General features: G+C 33.8%; 1 protein-coding gene across 3 annotated transcripts; it reads left to right on the top strand.

Annotated features, from left to right (window-relative positions):
- Window positions 1–989: 989 nt before the first annotated feature.
- LOC145092940 (WUSCHEL-related homeobox 8-like) lies at window positions 990–3840 on the top strand. Of its 3 annotated transcripts, none has more exons than XM_079030944.1 (3): window positions 990–1316; window positions 2850–3374; window positions 3543–3840. In XM_079030944.1, the coding sequence occupies exons 1-3, from the start codon at window positions 1151–1153 to the stop codon at window positions 3662–3664; spliced, it is 813 nt and encodes a 270-aa protein (XP_078887070.1). In that variant the 5' UTR covers window positions 990–1150; the 3' UTR covers window positions 3665–3840. The 3 variants fall into 3 exon arrangements, with proteins under 3 accessions (XP_078887070.1, XP_078887068.1, XP_078887071.1); XM_079030942.1 differs by having other exon boundaries at window positions 3540–3840; XM_079030945.1 differs by having other exon boundaries at window positions 992–1316; window positions 3564–3840.
- The last annotated feature ends 11535 nt before the right edge of the window (window positions 3841–15375 follow it).

Below are 15375 nucleotides of genomic sequence, written 5' to 3'. Positions count from 1 at the left end.
GATACAAAGATGGGTTCCTATATACAACCACTTCCTTATTCCTAGTATGGAGCTTGACTTTATATTAGTACATCTTGGCAACGACAATGATGTATATGAGTTAAATAAGTATGTGTCTCATAAGGAAATGCACCTTTACACTAAACATGGTTTCACTTGATAGCAAACATATTTTAGATTCCCTTATAAAGTAGTAATTAAACAAATTAAGGATGACCATGTTTAACCAACATTGAATACGATAAGAGTTTCTAGAAGAGAAACATGGTCTTATAGTAGAGATTAGAACTTAATAACCAGGATTTGTCCATTGTCCCCTATGGACATGTTGAAGGGAAATCCCAACCAACACAGTCCCGATCAATACAACATATAAACAATGAAGGCATAACTTTCCTTGATGTATCTGAGGTACCATTTAGAGGACATAATATAGAGGAAAGTGCACATACCAAAGAATAGGCTTTATAGAGGATCTTATTGATAGAGGAGTTGGAGGAACTTGATCTATTTGATGGGCTTGATTTTGGATACACAAAATGTACGGCAGTCAAGTGTACCATCTGAATATGTTGGTGAATCTAGTTGGCAACTGAACATTGTACAAAGAAGAGAGGGAAAACAGGAAATGACAATTTTCCCACACGTTAAGGGTTCGTTTTAAGAATTGACGGATGAAAATTAACCTTGTCAGTGAAAAGGACCGCTAGTAGAATCTTTTGACTCAAAAAGGACCTCTGGTAGAGAAAACGTTGTTAAGGACATACACTGCAATTTTCTGATGAGCACAAGGACCATTTATGTAATTTTGTCTATTTTTTATTTAGACCGTATAATCTGTTAAGAGGCGAAGAAAAAACAAAGTAACAAAGGTAAATAAAGGAAAGAAATAGTTGATTACGCTAAAATACGCACATGCCCCCACATCACCAAGGTCAGGGCCAATATACGTCTTTGTCTTTATTGTCCGCCATTTTCTTTTTCTTCACTTTTCCTCCATACTTTAATCTTCAACTTCTACTCCACTGCTGCTGACTCTCTCTGTTCCTATCACTTGAATTTCTAGAGAGAGAGAGACCAAAATTGAATTGGGTAATGGTGAAATCTGAGAATTGAAATAGGGCAAAAACAACACAAAAACACAGGAATCATGGAACAAGATGAAGGGAACAATACTAATGGAGGAGGGATGTTTGTCAAAGTAATGACCGATGAACAGATGGAAGTTCTTCGCAAACAAATCGCGATTTACGCTACTATTTGCGAACAGCTTGTTGATTTGCACAAATCGCTTACTTCCCATCACGATCTCTCAGGTTTGTCTCTGTTTCCGTGTTCTAAAAGAGTTGATTCTCTATTTATTTTGATTATTTTACGTGATTACTCCTCTTTAATTTTCATGGAAAGGATTCAGGATTTTCATTATTATTTGAAACTTTTTACGAGGCAAATTAGATCGTCTATAATTTTCGTTGCAACACTTCATTCCTTGTTACCTACTAGCTTGAATTATGATGGAGTGATATTTACTTCATAATTTTTACAATTGATGCTTTGATTTTGGTGGGTTTTCGTGAAAATGTAATGGGTATTTCAGTATCTGTTTGATTGCTTTAATTTCTTAACTTGGGTACTCTGATTCTTCCTAAATCTTCTCCCATTTGTGCTTTGTTCTTTCTGCTTACGTATGAATCTAGAAAATGTAATTTTGATTTGTAGTTTATTTTGATTCTTTGAATTTTCCACAGGGCATTCTGTTTATTTTCTTCTATTGGCTGCTTAGTTGTTTATATATATTTTTTGCTTATATGGAAAACATTAAGACATTGTATCTGACCCCTTTGAACTTCTGGCAATTGAAGTGTTCTTGTTTTTTTGGGGGTTATTCTGCAGTTTTTAAATATTGTTCATATATAAATCATGAAAGTCATGGCATCATAAGCAAAATTCGCATTATGATGATCCCTAGGCAAAAAAGCTAAAGCGTATTAGAATGATGAACATATCTAACTTTTTAAAATTAAAACAAAGTAATGTATTTGACACCTATATATATGTGAAATATGTATATTTCCTAATTCTGTTTTTTCTTTAGATGTGTGGATACTGGTTAAATGCTAGAAACAATATTGTACTTTCGTTGATTTGTTTTACTACTACAATATTTTATTTTTATTTTTCCTGATACAACATTGTATTTTGAAATATATATACCAATCGAGAATTAGCATATTTTCAGTCAGTTTAATTAATCGAGTCAGCCCATTCAATTTGATTAAATAAATAAAGGATTTCTCACCATTTTTAAGAGGATTTCTTAAATGTCATCTACAAAATCCTCATATGGGAAATCATCTGAAAAATGGTGATTTTTTTTTTTGTCATTTTCACATATCAAAACTACAATTTTAAGCTTTTGTTTGTTGTGGGAATGATGTTTGATGGTTTTTCACACAAAAAAATGTTTTTTTTTATTTGCGCAGATAAAACATAGATTTTCCCAAATCACATTTGCTAAAAAAAATAGATTTTTATTTAAAATCAAGTTTTGGGAACCACCATTGTGGGCATTTGCGAAAATAGGTCGGATCATCTGCAATTAAGTTGTACCTTTTTTTTTTTTTTTTAAATCAATTATTTGAGTTTCTAACTAGGTTTAAAGTTTTTTCTTTTATGTTATGTGCAATTTTAAATTTGTTTGCATCAAGTCCAAATTGTTTATCTAACATAGATTGGATTAGGGAAAAAATTGGCTTAACTCGATGATAAAAATATATGGCTATTTCTTGCATTTAATTCGGCATATTAAATATTAAAATAGAATCCTACAATACACACAAACATTGCAGGAGTTAGACTTGGGAACTTATACAACGATCCACTAGTGACATCCGGTGGCCACAAATTCTCCGGCAGACAGCGGTGGACACCAACACCGGTGCAACTTCAGATCCTGGAACGTCTATTTGAGCAAGGAAACGGAACCCCAAGCAAACAGAAAATCAAAGAAATCACATCCGAATTATCGCAACATGGACAGATCTCTGAAACAAATGTCTATAATTGGTTTCAAAACAGACGAGCTCGATCAAAGAGGAAGCAACAGGTCTCGTCTGCACCTAACAATAACAATGGCGAATCTGAAGTGGAAACGGAAGTCGAATCGCCTAAACCACAGCAGCAGCAGCAGCATTCGGCGTCAACGGCGGATGATAACATGAACATGTGCTTTCAGAATAATCCAAATGTGAGTAGCTCTGTGGATCAACGATCGAAGAAAGTGGAGCCTGTTTTTCCTTCTGATGCCACCTCAAAAGCTGCTGCGAATCATGTGGGACAGATGTCGTATTATGGAACCATGTTAGCTAATCCAAGTAAGAATTCGTTTTTCCATTTTTTATCATTTATTTTTTATTAATAATTTATTGAGCTACAAATACATTATTAGGTATTTAGGTATGTGTAAAATATGAAATGGAAGGTAATAAGAATAACTAGTTATAGTTTATATGATACGATGAAATGTACAACATTTTTAGCAGATGGTACATGCGTTAATGCAGGAATGGACCGAATAATTGGAAAGATGGAAGTTCCAGTTCCAGGGAACTACCAATCATATATGCAAGCCCATACCCAAGGTGATGAGTACAACATGAATTGAAACGTAGTAGTAGTAGTAATAGATTTCATATCCATTAATTCAAAAGTATAGATGCTGCAATTGCTGTTTTTTTTTTTTTTTCACAAATGGATTATGAATTTCTTTTTAATTGTTTCTTCTACTTGACGGATGATATAATATATTATTTATATAGTACGTCTTTTTTTTCTTGTTTACTATGGTTTTTTGATTAAAAAAAAAGCAAATCATTTCATTGTAAGTATCATGTTTGTGTACCAAAGGGCTTCTTTTAACAATGATAATTGCTTTGTACTTACATTGTTCTAATTGATAGGTTTTTCAAAGTACAATACGATAATAGGAAATAATGAAAACAAGATGCTATTTCTTGTATTTAGCTGTTATCTTCCAAGGGTATAAATTGTTGTTGAGGGGATATTTTCGGTGTTTTATTAGGGAATTGGGTCTATTGGATTACGAGAAAGTCCAACAAGATGACTCACTAGCGTGCGCTTTTGAATTATTATATGGTAATATACTAATATATCAGAAATTTCCAAAGAAGGAAAATATAAACAATACATAAGATGAATACAAGAAAAACGCAAATGTTTTCTTTATTTATAAAATTACAATATTTAGTTTGATATATAGAGTTTAATAATATGTTGCTAGCACTCCAAATACAAAATAAATAAATAAATGAAAAATAAAATTGCTAACCGTATATGAGTTCATGGCTATTTATAGGAGTGTTCGTTTGGATAGATCAGTTCAATCCGATCCAATCAAGTGAATCCAAATGTATTTCGGTTTTCAAAACATGGATCTGAACAATCCAAACTAAATTCAAATCCGATCCGAACCAACCAAATTGCAATTCGGTTGGATCGGTTTTTACGATTCTGTTTTCAAGAGGCGTAACATTTAAAACTTATAAAACTTGAATGTTAGACGACTTTAAACAAAAATAAATTGTTTAGTTGTGAATTAAAATTTATGAACAACCGTTAAGAAAAATGTGTTATTATTTAATATTCTATAGATAAAAACATTTGAGAAGTACATATTTAGGTTTTTTATTGGGTAATACATACAAATCTATTTAAAAAAACAATTTACACTTAAAAAATAATTAAAAGAAGTATATTAAAAATAAACAATGTATATAAATAAACAAATGATAAATAGTTATTCGGTTTTTTGGATTATTCGGTTTTTATTTTATAAACCAAAACCAATCTGAAATCCAAAGTAATAATTCGGTTTTGCTAAAAACCAATTCAAAAATTCTAGTCCAATCCATATTGTCTAATTGGACAATTCGGTTTTATCTGAATAATAAACAGCCCTAACTATTTACCCTAAATAAGAATGGTTGGTTAGGCGGTGGTGGATCAAGCAATACCTCACGATTGAGCATTTTATGAACAAGCAATGAGCACCTGGCTGATGGCTTATAGATATATCAAGTCAAGAAATGAAACATGATTTAACTGCGAGAGTCATTTCTTTATAGTTGCACATGGTATATATGTTTGGACAATTTTAATCAAATTAGTGTTATATGTGTGTAGATGCTACAAAAAAGATATGAAATGTTACATTTTGAATGCTCGAAAATAATATCTCATTTCTGAAACTAAAAAATTTTGAGGCAACGATTTTTGAAACAATGATTTTGTTGGATTAGTGTCTAAGTCAATAACTATTTTGGTATGTACTTGACCCGATGGTGCATGGTCCTTTTGGGTTGCCTTCACCAAAGCAACTTGATAGGATGAATTATAGAGAGAAAGGATTAAATATGATTTATTAATATATTATGAGAATAATATATTAAAGGAGAAATCATATTGTTTAATTAATATTAGTCAATAATTAATTGATAATTAGTTTTGTGACTAAAATAGATTAATTAAACTTAAGGGACTGGAATTGTAATTATAAGATAATTGCAATTTGGGCCATGGATTGTCTTGAATCAAGGGGTGGACGAATTCTAATGGGAAACCCATAAGGAAATCGTCCAAGGGCTTGATTAAATGAGTCCATGGGTTGCTTAGGGCTTAAGCAACCAAATTAGGGTTTCCTTGTTAGATAACCCTAATTGCCTCACTATATATAGATCCCTTAAGGACCAAAAACGTGGCTAAGCTTCTTGCTAGGGTTTCACACGTTTTTGGGCAGCCTCCATCCACTCTCCTCTTCATCCTCTTGCTTATGGTGTTTGTGAACCATTAGAGGAGTGACACTTGTGACTCTAAGCCTTCCAAAGTCAATTCAAGGAGGAATTGGGATTGTTATTGCTACATAACAATCAAGGTAATATCATAAACCTAATTATATGTTAATATCGATTTCCATATGCTAGAATTAGGGTTTATAGTCTTGGATTCAAAGCATGTACAATAGAGAAACCTAGATCCAAGCATTAGGGTTTGTATGAGCACATAGGATGTCTTATGACCAAAACCCATCAGTGGTATCAGAGACTAGACTGGTTTCAATTGTATTGATGCATTGTATATATCTGAAAAATTCGATTTTTGGTGTTCTGGAGGCTGGACTCGTCGAGTCCATAGCTGAACTCGCCGAGTCCATGCAGACTCGACGAGTCCAAGCCTGACTCGACGAGTCAACTCGTCAGATGGGGATATTTTCGCGATTTCTTGCTGTTTTTGATTATGGATAGTTACCTTATCATGTTAGATCAATATAAATCCGATTTTATGATATATTTGACTATATTCTTGATCTAATTGAAGATATTTATCAATTAATAAGATAATTGTTTCTTTATGTGATAATTGTTAAATTATTTTGACTTAATTGGTAAATTGTTTTGCAAAAAATCATTAAATAAATCAAATATGGATAATTATGTAATTAAATGTTAATTTAGATTATTTGTTATTTGATCCTTGTGCTTTGAAAAGTTTCATATTTTCCCCTTTAGGTTTTATAGTTTAAATTTGAACCCAAAAGTTTTGTTGTTTTTGAAATTTAAATAGTTAAAACCCTAATGTTTTGAAAAAGGTTTCAAAACTTGCCCTCAAGTTTTGGAATTTTGATTAAATGGTTTAATTTTGATGTATATTTAAATTCTAAACCCTAATGTGTTGAAATGTTTCAAAACTTGCCCTCAAGTTTTGGAATTTAAAAGTTGATTAAAAGTTTAATTAGGAATGTTAAATTCTAAAACTCTAGTATTGTTTTGAAAAAGTTCAAATCACACCCTTATGGTTTTATTAATTAATTAAGGTGTATAATTAAAAGATGTTTAATAAATCCATAAAAGTTTAGGTTTACAGTTTAATTGAATTAAAAGTATAATTGTTAAATTAGACCTCCTAGTATTTTGAAAGTATAAAATACAACCTATACTATATATAACATTAAAAGTCTAACATTATATATATGTATGAGTAAAACTCAGTCTTACCGTTAGTAGGCCTCATTCACGAAGCTGGTCTATAAGGGGTGTTTAAGGAAATTGCCTATAAAATGGCGATTGAATGGGTATCCACTCTTACCCACCGCACTCTTGACTAGTGGAGGGTCGTTAGCCGAACGGGTAGGATAGGACGAAACCTTTCATTATAAGTATAATAAAGTACAAAAGTAACTAAATGTTTTAAAAAATTCCCAATCTTAGTTACTTAGGCAAAAGTGAATTGATGCAATTCCATGAAATTACACTTTGTGCCCTTACGAAGATGTTAGTGGAGCGTGTGTGGTTAACCGGCACACTAAATGGTTCTAAGCAAAGGTAGCAAAGGGTGACTCAATGTTTGTCATAGTTCGGTGGAGCGTGTGTGGTTTACCGGCACATCGAATAGGTGACTGTAACATGTGAGGGCACCATGTAAGTTTGCATGGTTACTCACACCCGCTTTGTGATCCTCGGCATCCCAGTCACAAACAAAAGGGGCATATAAAGATTTAAACATGCCATTGAAAGCTCAATGAATCTCAAAGGATCTAGGAGTTTTCATAGATTTAAAACTTAAAATTTCTTTTTCGTTTTTCATGGTGGAAATTAGTGAATCGTCATTCACTTACCTTCAAATATTCTGCAATTAGGGTTACGGCATCCCTCTCCCGAGTTGTAGAATATTGTGTTGGGTCCTAGCCTTAGTATCTCATTTGGGTGATTTGCTAAGGACTCATTCAATCGACTAACTTGAATTCGTTTTCTCCCGTTTTGTAGATGTCAAAGTTTGACAACTATGGTTTTCCCAAATCCCGTGGAACAAGCTTTCCACATGAAGATGATATTCCACGATTCGATCGAGGAACAAGAGATCATACTTCACTTCCTCCTCCTCCTCAAATTATTCTCCCTAACCCACAAGTTCAAAGGCTTGAAAAGTTCAAGATCACTCAAGCCCTTTTGGCAAGTAAACATAAAGAAGGAAAGCCGGTGTGTGCACACGTCCTAGGGATGAAGTCACACATTGATAGGTTAAGAATGTTGGGATCCGTTGTCTGTGAGGAATTGGCTGTTGATTGGGTTCTTCAGTCACTTCCTAACTCATATAGTGAGTTCATACGAGAGTACTATATGATGAACCGCGACGTGACCCTTATAGATCTCACCTATATGCTTATTGCTGCTGAATCAGCAATGGTTTGGCGCAATAGAAAAGCAAAGTTGATTGGTGAATCTGTCTTCAAGACCTCTATGGATATAGACGATGGCAACGAAAGACATGCTATGATCGAAAGGTTTGATCATAAGAGAAAGGCAATATCTGAAGTAGTTCCATGTCATGTTCCAAAAGAGTCAATTTGCTTTTATTGCCAAGAGAAGGGGCATTGGAGACGAAGTTGCCCCATTTACCTAAGAGATCTAAGAGATGGGAGAGTCGAAATGTATGGCTCTAATATAGGTAAAATCCATTGACTAACTCTTTTGAGCTTCTATTCTAGATTCTTAATACATAATGTGATAAGATTACAATTGATGTTTTGTAGGATCGAAGAAAAGAAAAGGACGCTTAAGGGAAGAAGTGAGCAGAATCTAACCGAGAAGGAATGGATTTCGATCGCATTACTTGAAGATTAGATTCTTGAGTTACTACTTAGAGTTAGAATTAGATTGCTAAGAAATATGTACTAGCATAGTTTTTCAATGAGATGCATTGTAAGGACAAATTTTTCCGCAATAAAATAAAATTTTGATTTTATACTATTTATTTATCCTTGCAATGGCGTATGTGAAAAAATTGATGTTTGAATGTTTCTATTATTAGCAATAATGGATTTGATTCTTAATTATATTATTTATGGAAAGTCTAGAATTTACCAAATAGGGAGAGTTTCTTATCGCCCAAGTTTCAATTGGACAGAAACTTGGAATCATGCAACTTGGTTGCACGATGAATGAGAAATTTCATATTTGGAAATTAGACTAATTCATTGACAAAGTGTCAAGTGAAGGACTAGGAGATCGAATAGACAAAGTTGTGTGTTGATCAAGTCCAACATAAGAGTAACAAAGATATTTGTCATGATTTACTAAAGGTTTAGTAAATATGATTATACTTACAAGATTAAGTGTAATTCTGAATTGATTGGAAAAGTTTAAATCAATAGCAGAACGAATAAGAAGAATCAAGTAGGCAGAAAGATAAAAGTTTCTCCATTCTAAGAAGAAGGGAGAGTAGCTTTTATGCTTTATGATAGGTCTTAATGATTAAGAACCATATCTCAATTGATCCTCTAAATGAGTCTTAGTACAATTGTATGTCTAAGAAGAGGAATCAAGAATTGAAGAAATGGTTAAATCATAAGTCAATCATACTTCGTTCCAATAACAAGTATTAAAGTTAAGATTGTGACATCGAGTGAAAAAGTAAGGTTTATAATATTCATCAAATGTGGAAAGTTGTGATGTCTTGGATAAGACAAAGACCAACTAGGACCAATTTATGAAGTACTTTGATATGAGCTACACTAACTCTTGAATATTTATTTGTCAAGAAATGTTTTGACAAGAGAATCTTATATGTCAAGGAGTCAGTGAGAGCCTTAATGGTCTTGAAAGGTTTCAAGAACAAATCAAATAAACCTTATCGATCATCACTAGCACACGAGTTGAGGTTTAAAACCTATCGTGATGACATTATTTTGTTTCCGTGTCAATCCAATCGAGTTAATTATGCATGTGAGTTCTATGAGTTCTCATTTTGAACGCATAAAAGGCAAAGCACCTTAATCAATGAAAAGTACATTGATAGGAAAAGGTGAGCTGCTTAACTACTTGGAAGACGTGGTGGGCAGCTGTGCTACCATAAGGCAAGAAATCAAGATTAAGAAAGTTCGGTCCATATGAGTTTGAATTTGTCGTAAACTTTGGTTTTAACAAAATTCACATGGATAGGAACACATACACCGCTCAAATCTAAGTGTCATAAGATTCCTCCTTCATGAAAATGATTGTGAGGAAATGCTTTCACTAAGAAAGATTTTAAGAAGATAGTGATTGTAAAATTGCATTCTCAAATTCGATTATGGTTACGGTATCCCTTTCCATGATTTGAATTGTGAGGTTTGACAATTAGTCTTAATTGTTTAGACACACATATGAACTATCTAAGGCAAAGGTGTATAAGTTCAAGAAGCCTTGATAAAAGATTATCAAAGCACTAAGTATTAGAAACATGACCTTAAGAAATTCAATAAGCATTGTTTTTCTGAAAGTTAAGATGAATACATGTCGAAGCTAGTGGGAGCATAAGTGTTATGTTTTATAATAATCATCATGATAGTGGGAGCATAAATGTTATGATTGTATGATTATTAAGGAAAGTATTACAAGGTTAGCAATATTAATTATAGAAAACAAGAGTCATACTTTGCAAAGTTGTAAGAGTTGAAAGGTTGTTTTGCTATAATTAAGGGAGAGAATATTATGCTTCATTTCAAATCTAAAGGCTTAGGTTGTGGAATGTTAATAGATTTAGTCAAAGGTATATAGTGTGTTCTTAAAATTTCGATTATGATTACGGCATTCCTCTTCACAATTCGAATTTTGAGAACATAGCAAATAAAACATTATGCGTCGTGTCCCATACGCTTCGGGTATAGGATCGATTGCAAATGCTTTAATGTTTGACCATTCTAAAATTTTCCAAATGTCTAGCGCATTTAGAGGGAAAAAGGACTAGAATCGGTCTTGAATAAAAATAATTAAACAACTATCAAAGGACAATCCAAAGTTCAACGAGGATTGGTCGCTTGTGAGTAGTTGGAAGTATAGTATTGGAAAATATGGAAATGTTTCCGTATTGGATGGACCATATCGACATTATTATGAATAGACAAGATTATATTAAGAATAAGTTGTCATGTGGAAAATATGGAAACGTGTCCACATTGGGAATTGAATATTGAAAATCTATGTCTAGATTAGAAACTTCTATGCAAAAGTATGTTCAAAGGAATGTACTTTGAGTGAGAGACATCACGTCTATGGAATTGTCTTGTAACAATCTCCGATAGAGGACTTTGTAATATCATTGGCAATAGTCTTTGTGACTTTGGTGTAATGACATTACGAAAGGATAGTTGCATAGAATGTTAGAATCTAGCATATTCTATAAGTAGCAAGAATTTGATATTCTTTAACTTATGAAAAACGGATTTGGAGTTGTGAAATGAGAATGATTGGAAATGTGTTCAATTTGGTCTATTTCACAAAGTAAGAACCATAGGTTAACATTGTGTGCATGCTAAGAGCATGGGACAAGTGTAATAATTCAAGCAAGAAGTTGATTAACCGAAACGACAAATAATGAGTAATCGATATGGTGATAAATAAAAGGTGTTTTATTTATGCTCAAAGGGTTGAGGCCATATGGGATTAGTATTATTCTTGTGTTTCACATTTGCATGTTTTGACTTCCAGAATAATTGAGTTTATTAAGAATAATCAAATTATTCAAACGGGCCACAGTCGTTCATATGTTGGAAGTAGATATGAATGAAGACTGTCGTGAATTGGTGTGTGGATTGTCTAAAGAGCATTAGACATAAGCAATTGTTTGCTGCAACGTTCATGAGTGCTTATGAATGTGATTTGAGCATTGGATTAAGCCCACGATCACTTGGATCACTCCATGAATTGTATCACGAGTGATTGGTGAGACGATAACATCTTATATTCTTGAAACCGAGATGTGTGAGTTGTATCTTGCAAATCGGTTGCACATTGATAATATGTAAACGCACTAGTAACTTGGTGTTATAAAACATATTATTGTGTGTGATTCGGTGAGTGAGTGCAAGCAAGCATTGTATCAAAGTTTATCCGTTCCTTTTATCCAAAGTAGGATAAAAGCGATATCTTTGGGCCCCTCGATGATTTAGTGATGACAAACGTAAATGCTCGGCCGGGCTAGGGCTAATTTGATTTGTTCAATTCGTCAGTCATCATAAATCGGAATCGAGATATAGTACAAAGAGAATGATTTGAAATCATATCTCATATGATATCTAGAATGGAGGAATATATGATCCCTTATCTAAGGACACGTGTATCTGATAGGATCAGAGTTGACAGCGGCTTTGGAAAGCTACGATTGTAGATCAGGATCTGAAGTCATACGCATAATAGTTATTAGACTTATCCAAGTGGGAGACTGTTGGATTAGTGTCTAAGTCCATAACTATTTTGGTATGTACTTGACCCGATGGTGCATGGTCCTTTTGGGTTGCCTTCACCAAAGCAACTTGATAGGATGAATTATGGAGAGAAAGGATTAAATATGATTTATTAATATATTATGAGAATAATATATTAAAGGAGAAATCATATTGTTTAATTAGTATTAGTCAATAATTAATTGGTAATTAGTTTTGTGACTAAAAGAGATTAATTAAACTTAAGGGACTGGAATTGTAATTATAAGATAATTGCAATTTGGGCCATGGATTGTCTTGAATCAAGGGGTGGATGAATTCTAATGGGAAACCCATAAGGAAATAGTCCAAGGGCTTGATTAAATGAGTCCATGGGTTGCTTAGGGCTTAAGCAACCAAATTAGGGTTTCCTTGTTAGATAACCCTAATTGCCTCACTATATATAGATCCCTTAAGGACCAAAAACGTGGCTAAGCTTCTTGCTAGGGTTTCACACATTTTTGGGCAGCCTCCATCCACTCTCCTCTTCATCCTCTTGCTTATGGTGTTTGTGAACCATTAGAGGAGTGACACTTGTGACTCTAAGCCTTCCAAAGTCAATTCAAGGAGGAATTGGGATTGTTATTGCTACATAACAATCAAGGTAATATCATAAACCTAATTATATGTTAATATCGATTTCCATATGCTAGAATTAGGGTTTAGAGTCTTGGATTCAAAGCATGTACAATGGAGAAACCTAGATCCAAGCATTAGGGTTTGTATGAGCACATAGGATGTCTTATGACCAAAACCCATCAGATTTTCAAAGCAATGGTTTTCAAGAAGGATCATAGGAGTAAGGAGATCGAGAAATCAAAGATGGAAACAACAAAGGTGCAGCGTGATTGTGGTGTTTGGGGACCAACCAAGAGAAAAGAGGAAGATTCTTGGGCGCACGTCGTCAAATGAGGCCCACACACGCGTTATATCTTCGAACTGATACAGATGTGTGCGACGTACCCACTACATGAGACGCACACTCCCTAGTATCAATTTTTGACACTTTTAACCCCTGATTTGTTTCACCTATTTCTTTTACACCACAATAGACAAATTTTCGCCTAAAACATCCACACTATTAGTATATAGAATTTGGCATATCACACAAGACAAGGAAAAGGACGATGTGATGCAAAAAAAATACCCGTAAACACCATGAAACTTCAAATCAGACTAATTACTTAAAGAAATCATCTGTATATTTTTGGAGAACAGAAAAAGCCGATAAAAAGACAAGTTGCTAGAAAGTTAATTGGCTAGATACAGTCTGCCTCCATAGCAAGAATGTACCGAGAACATATTAATAAGTAAATTAGTATAACAATCATGATTAAACTAAATAAAATTAGTAAAGTCATTTAAGATTTGTGATAAATCAATCCAACTTACAAGAAGTAATCGCAATATATCTACTACTATAGGATGACACCAAGCCAACACAAGGACTAACACTAATAGACCCAACTACCATGAAGACTATAGTAAAGAAACAAATATCCAACGCCCTAGTAGCCTATGAAGTAAACCGAAATAACACCCCAAAGATCGAAGAAGGAAATGAAGAGTGGAATAACAACAAGAGCAACCAAAATGCGTACACTTACCAAAAAATCATTAACGACAAACCTAGACCCTTCTATGGAGATGAAGGTATAAATCATATAACCTACTGGATCAAGGAGATGGAATCGATCCTACAAACCCACAACTATGCCAGAAACTGTTGGGTTGAATTTAACACCTTTACATTTATGGATGTTGCTCTTAACTGGTGGAATACCAACATCAAGAACTTAGGAGTTGATGCAACCTACTTAATTCCTTGGGAAGAAATGAAAAGGATGATAGTAGCAGAATTCTACCCCATGGGAAAAGTATCAAGAATGGAACAAGGGCTCCGACATCTAACTAGAAAGGGACAAATGTGTCTGCATAATCAATACGTTTCGAGGACCTTACCACCATATGTCTGAAGCTGATAAATTTAGAGAACAAGAAGATCAAGAAATACATTGAAGGACTAACACTATCAATTCAAGGAGCGATAACCATTGCTCAACCTGACACCTACCACAAGATTAAAGAATTGGCCTTCATCCTTTATTTATCCTTCTTTCTGTTCTTTCTATCCATTGGCCTGTACGTCCTAACTCATTCATTCGAGATATTATATAAGTGAACCTATTACGGAATCTAATTAGTTAAAATCAAAGTAAAAGTTCTTAGGTTAGACAGTAAGGGTAGGAGAAGGGCAATCACTCATTCTTAAAACCAGTGTTCTTAAGGCCAAAGAGTCGGTAGAAAAGGGGGGAAAGCTCTCCAAATAGAACAGACAACCCACTGAAGAGCAACGGTCGAACGAAAGAATGCAGAGAAATTCAAGGCTAACAAGAGAAAATATGATGACAATTCAAGTAAATCCTCAGGAGAGAAACAAGTTATCAAGAAACCCCTTATTGCGACACACATACCTTATACCGGAAGTCTTCCACAATGCAGTAAGTGTCGATACCTCCACGTAGGAGAGTGTAGAGAACTAGTCAGTAAAAATTATAGTAAAAAGGGCCATATTGCTAAGTCTTGTAGAAGCCCGACTCATACCAAGAACCAAAAAAATAGGGTTCTAGTAGTCATAACAATTGTTTAAGTATGGAAAGCAATAACACTTCAAAAGAGACTACCCAGAAAAACAATGAAGAAATGCTTAAGGCAAAGTATTCAGAAGCAACATAAACTATGTAACTCCAAGAGCTACCTAGATGAGCCAGCATACTAAATTTAAAACAATAATGTACCCACAATTGGTAATAGGAATAATGATCATGTGCAAAGATCTTAATAATAATCTTCAGTGACATTCTTGGGTTTCCTATTGGTGTAAAATAGACGAACCAAAGAAAGTCTCAGGAAGATAAATCAACCAAGAAGATCATACCAATATTTCCCCCACTTGTCTCCATTCGTAGAAACCATAGTCTGACTAGTTACCCAATTATGTAATATGTACGGATCATGTATAGCAAATCCTTTCGACAATCGCCAAAGAGACAAAAGTTATA

This window comes from Lactuca serriola, chromosome 3, assembly GCF_051521515.1.
Source record: "Lactuca serriola cultivar US96UC23 chromosome 3, Lser_US96UC23_V15, whole genome shotgun sequence".
Classification (NCBI taxonomy): domain Eukaryota; kingdom Viridiplantae; phylum Streptophyta; class Magnoliopsida; order Asterales; family Asteraceae; genus Lactuca; species Lactuca serriola.
This window is presented reverse-complemented; position numbering and strand designations above follow the sequence as displayed.

Coding starts and splice junctions, on each gene's coding strand:
- LOC145092940 (XM_079030942.1), top strand. CDS start 1,151: ATGGAACAAGATGAAGGGAACAATACTAATGGAGGAGGGATGTTTGTC. Junction 1,317..2,849: donor TTCCCATCACGATCTCTCAG/GTTTGTCTCTGT, acceptor CAAACATTGCAG/GAGTTAGACTTGGGAACTTA. Junction 3,375..3,539: donor AACCATGTTAGCTAATCCAA/GTAAGAATTCGT, acceptor CAACATTTTTAG/CAGATGGTACATGCGTTAAT.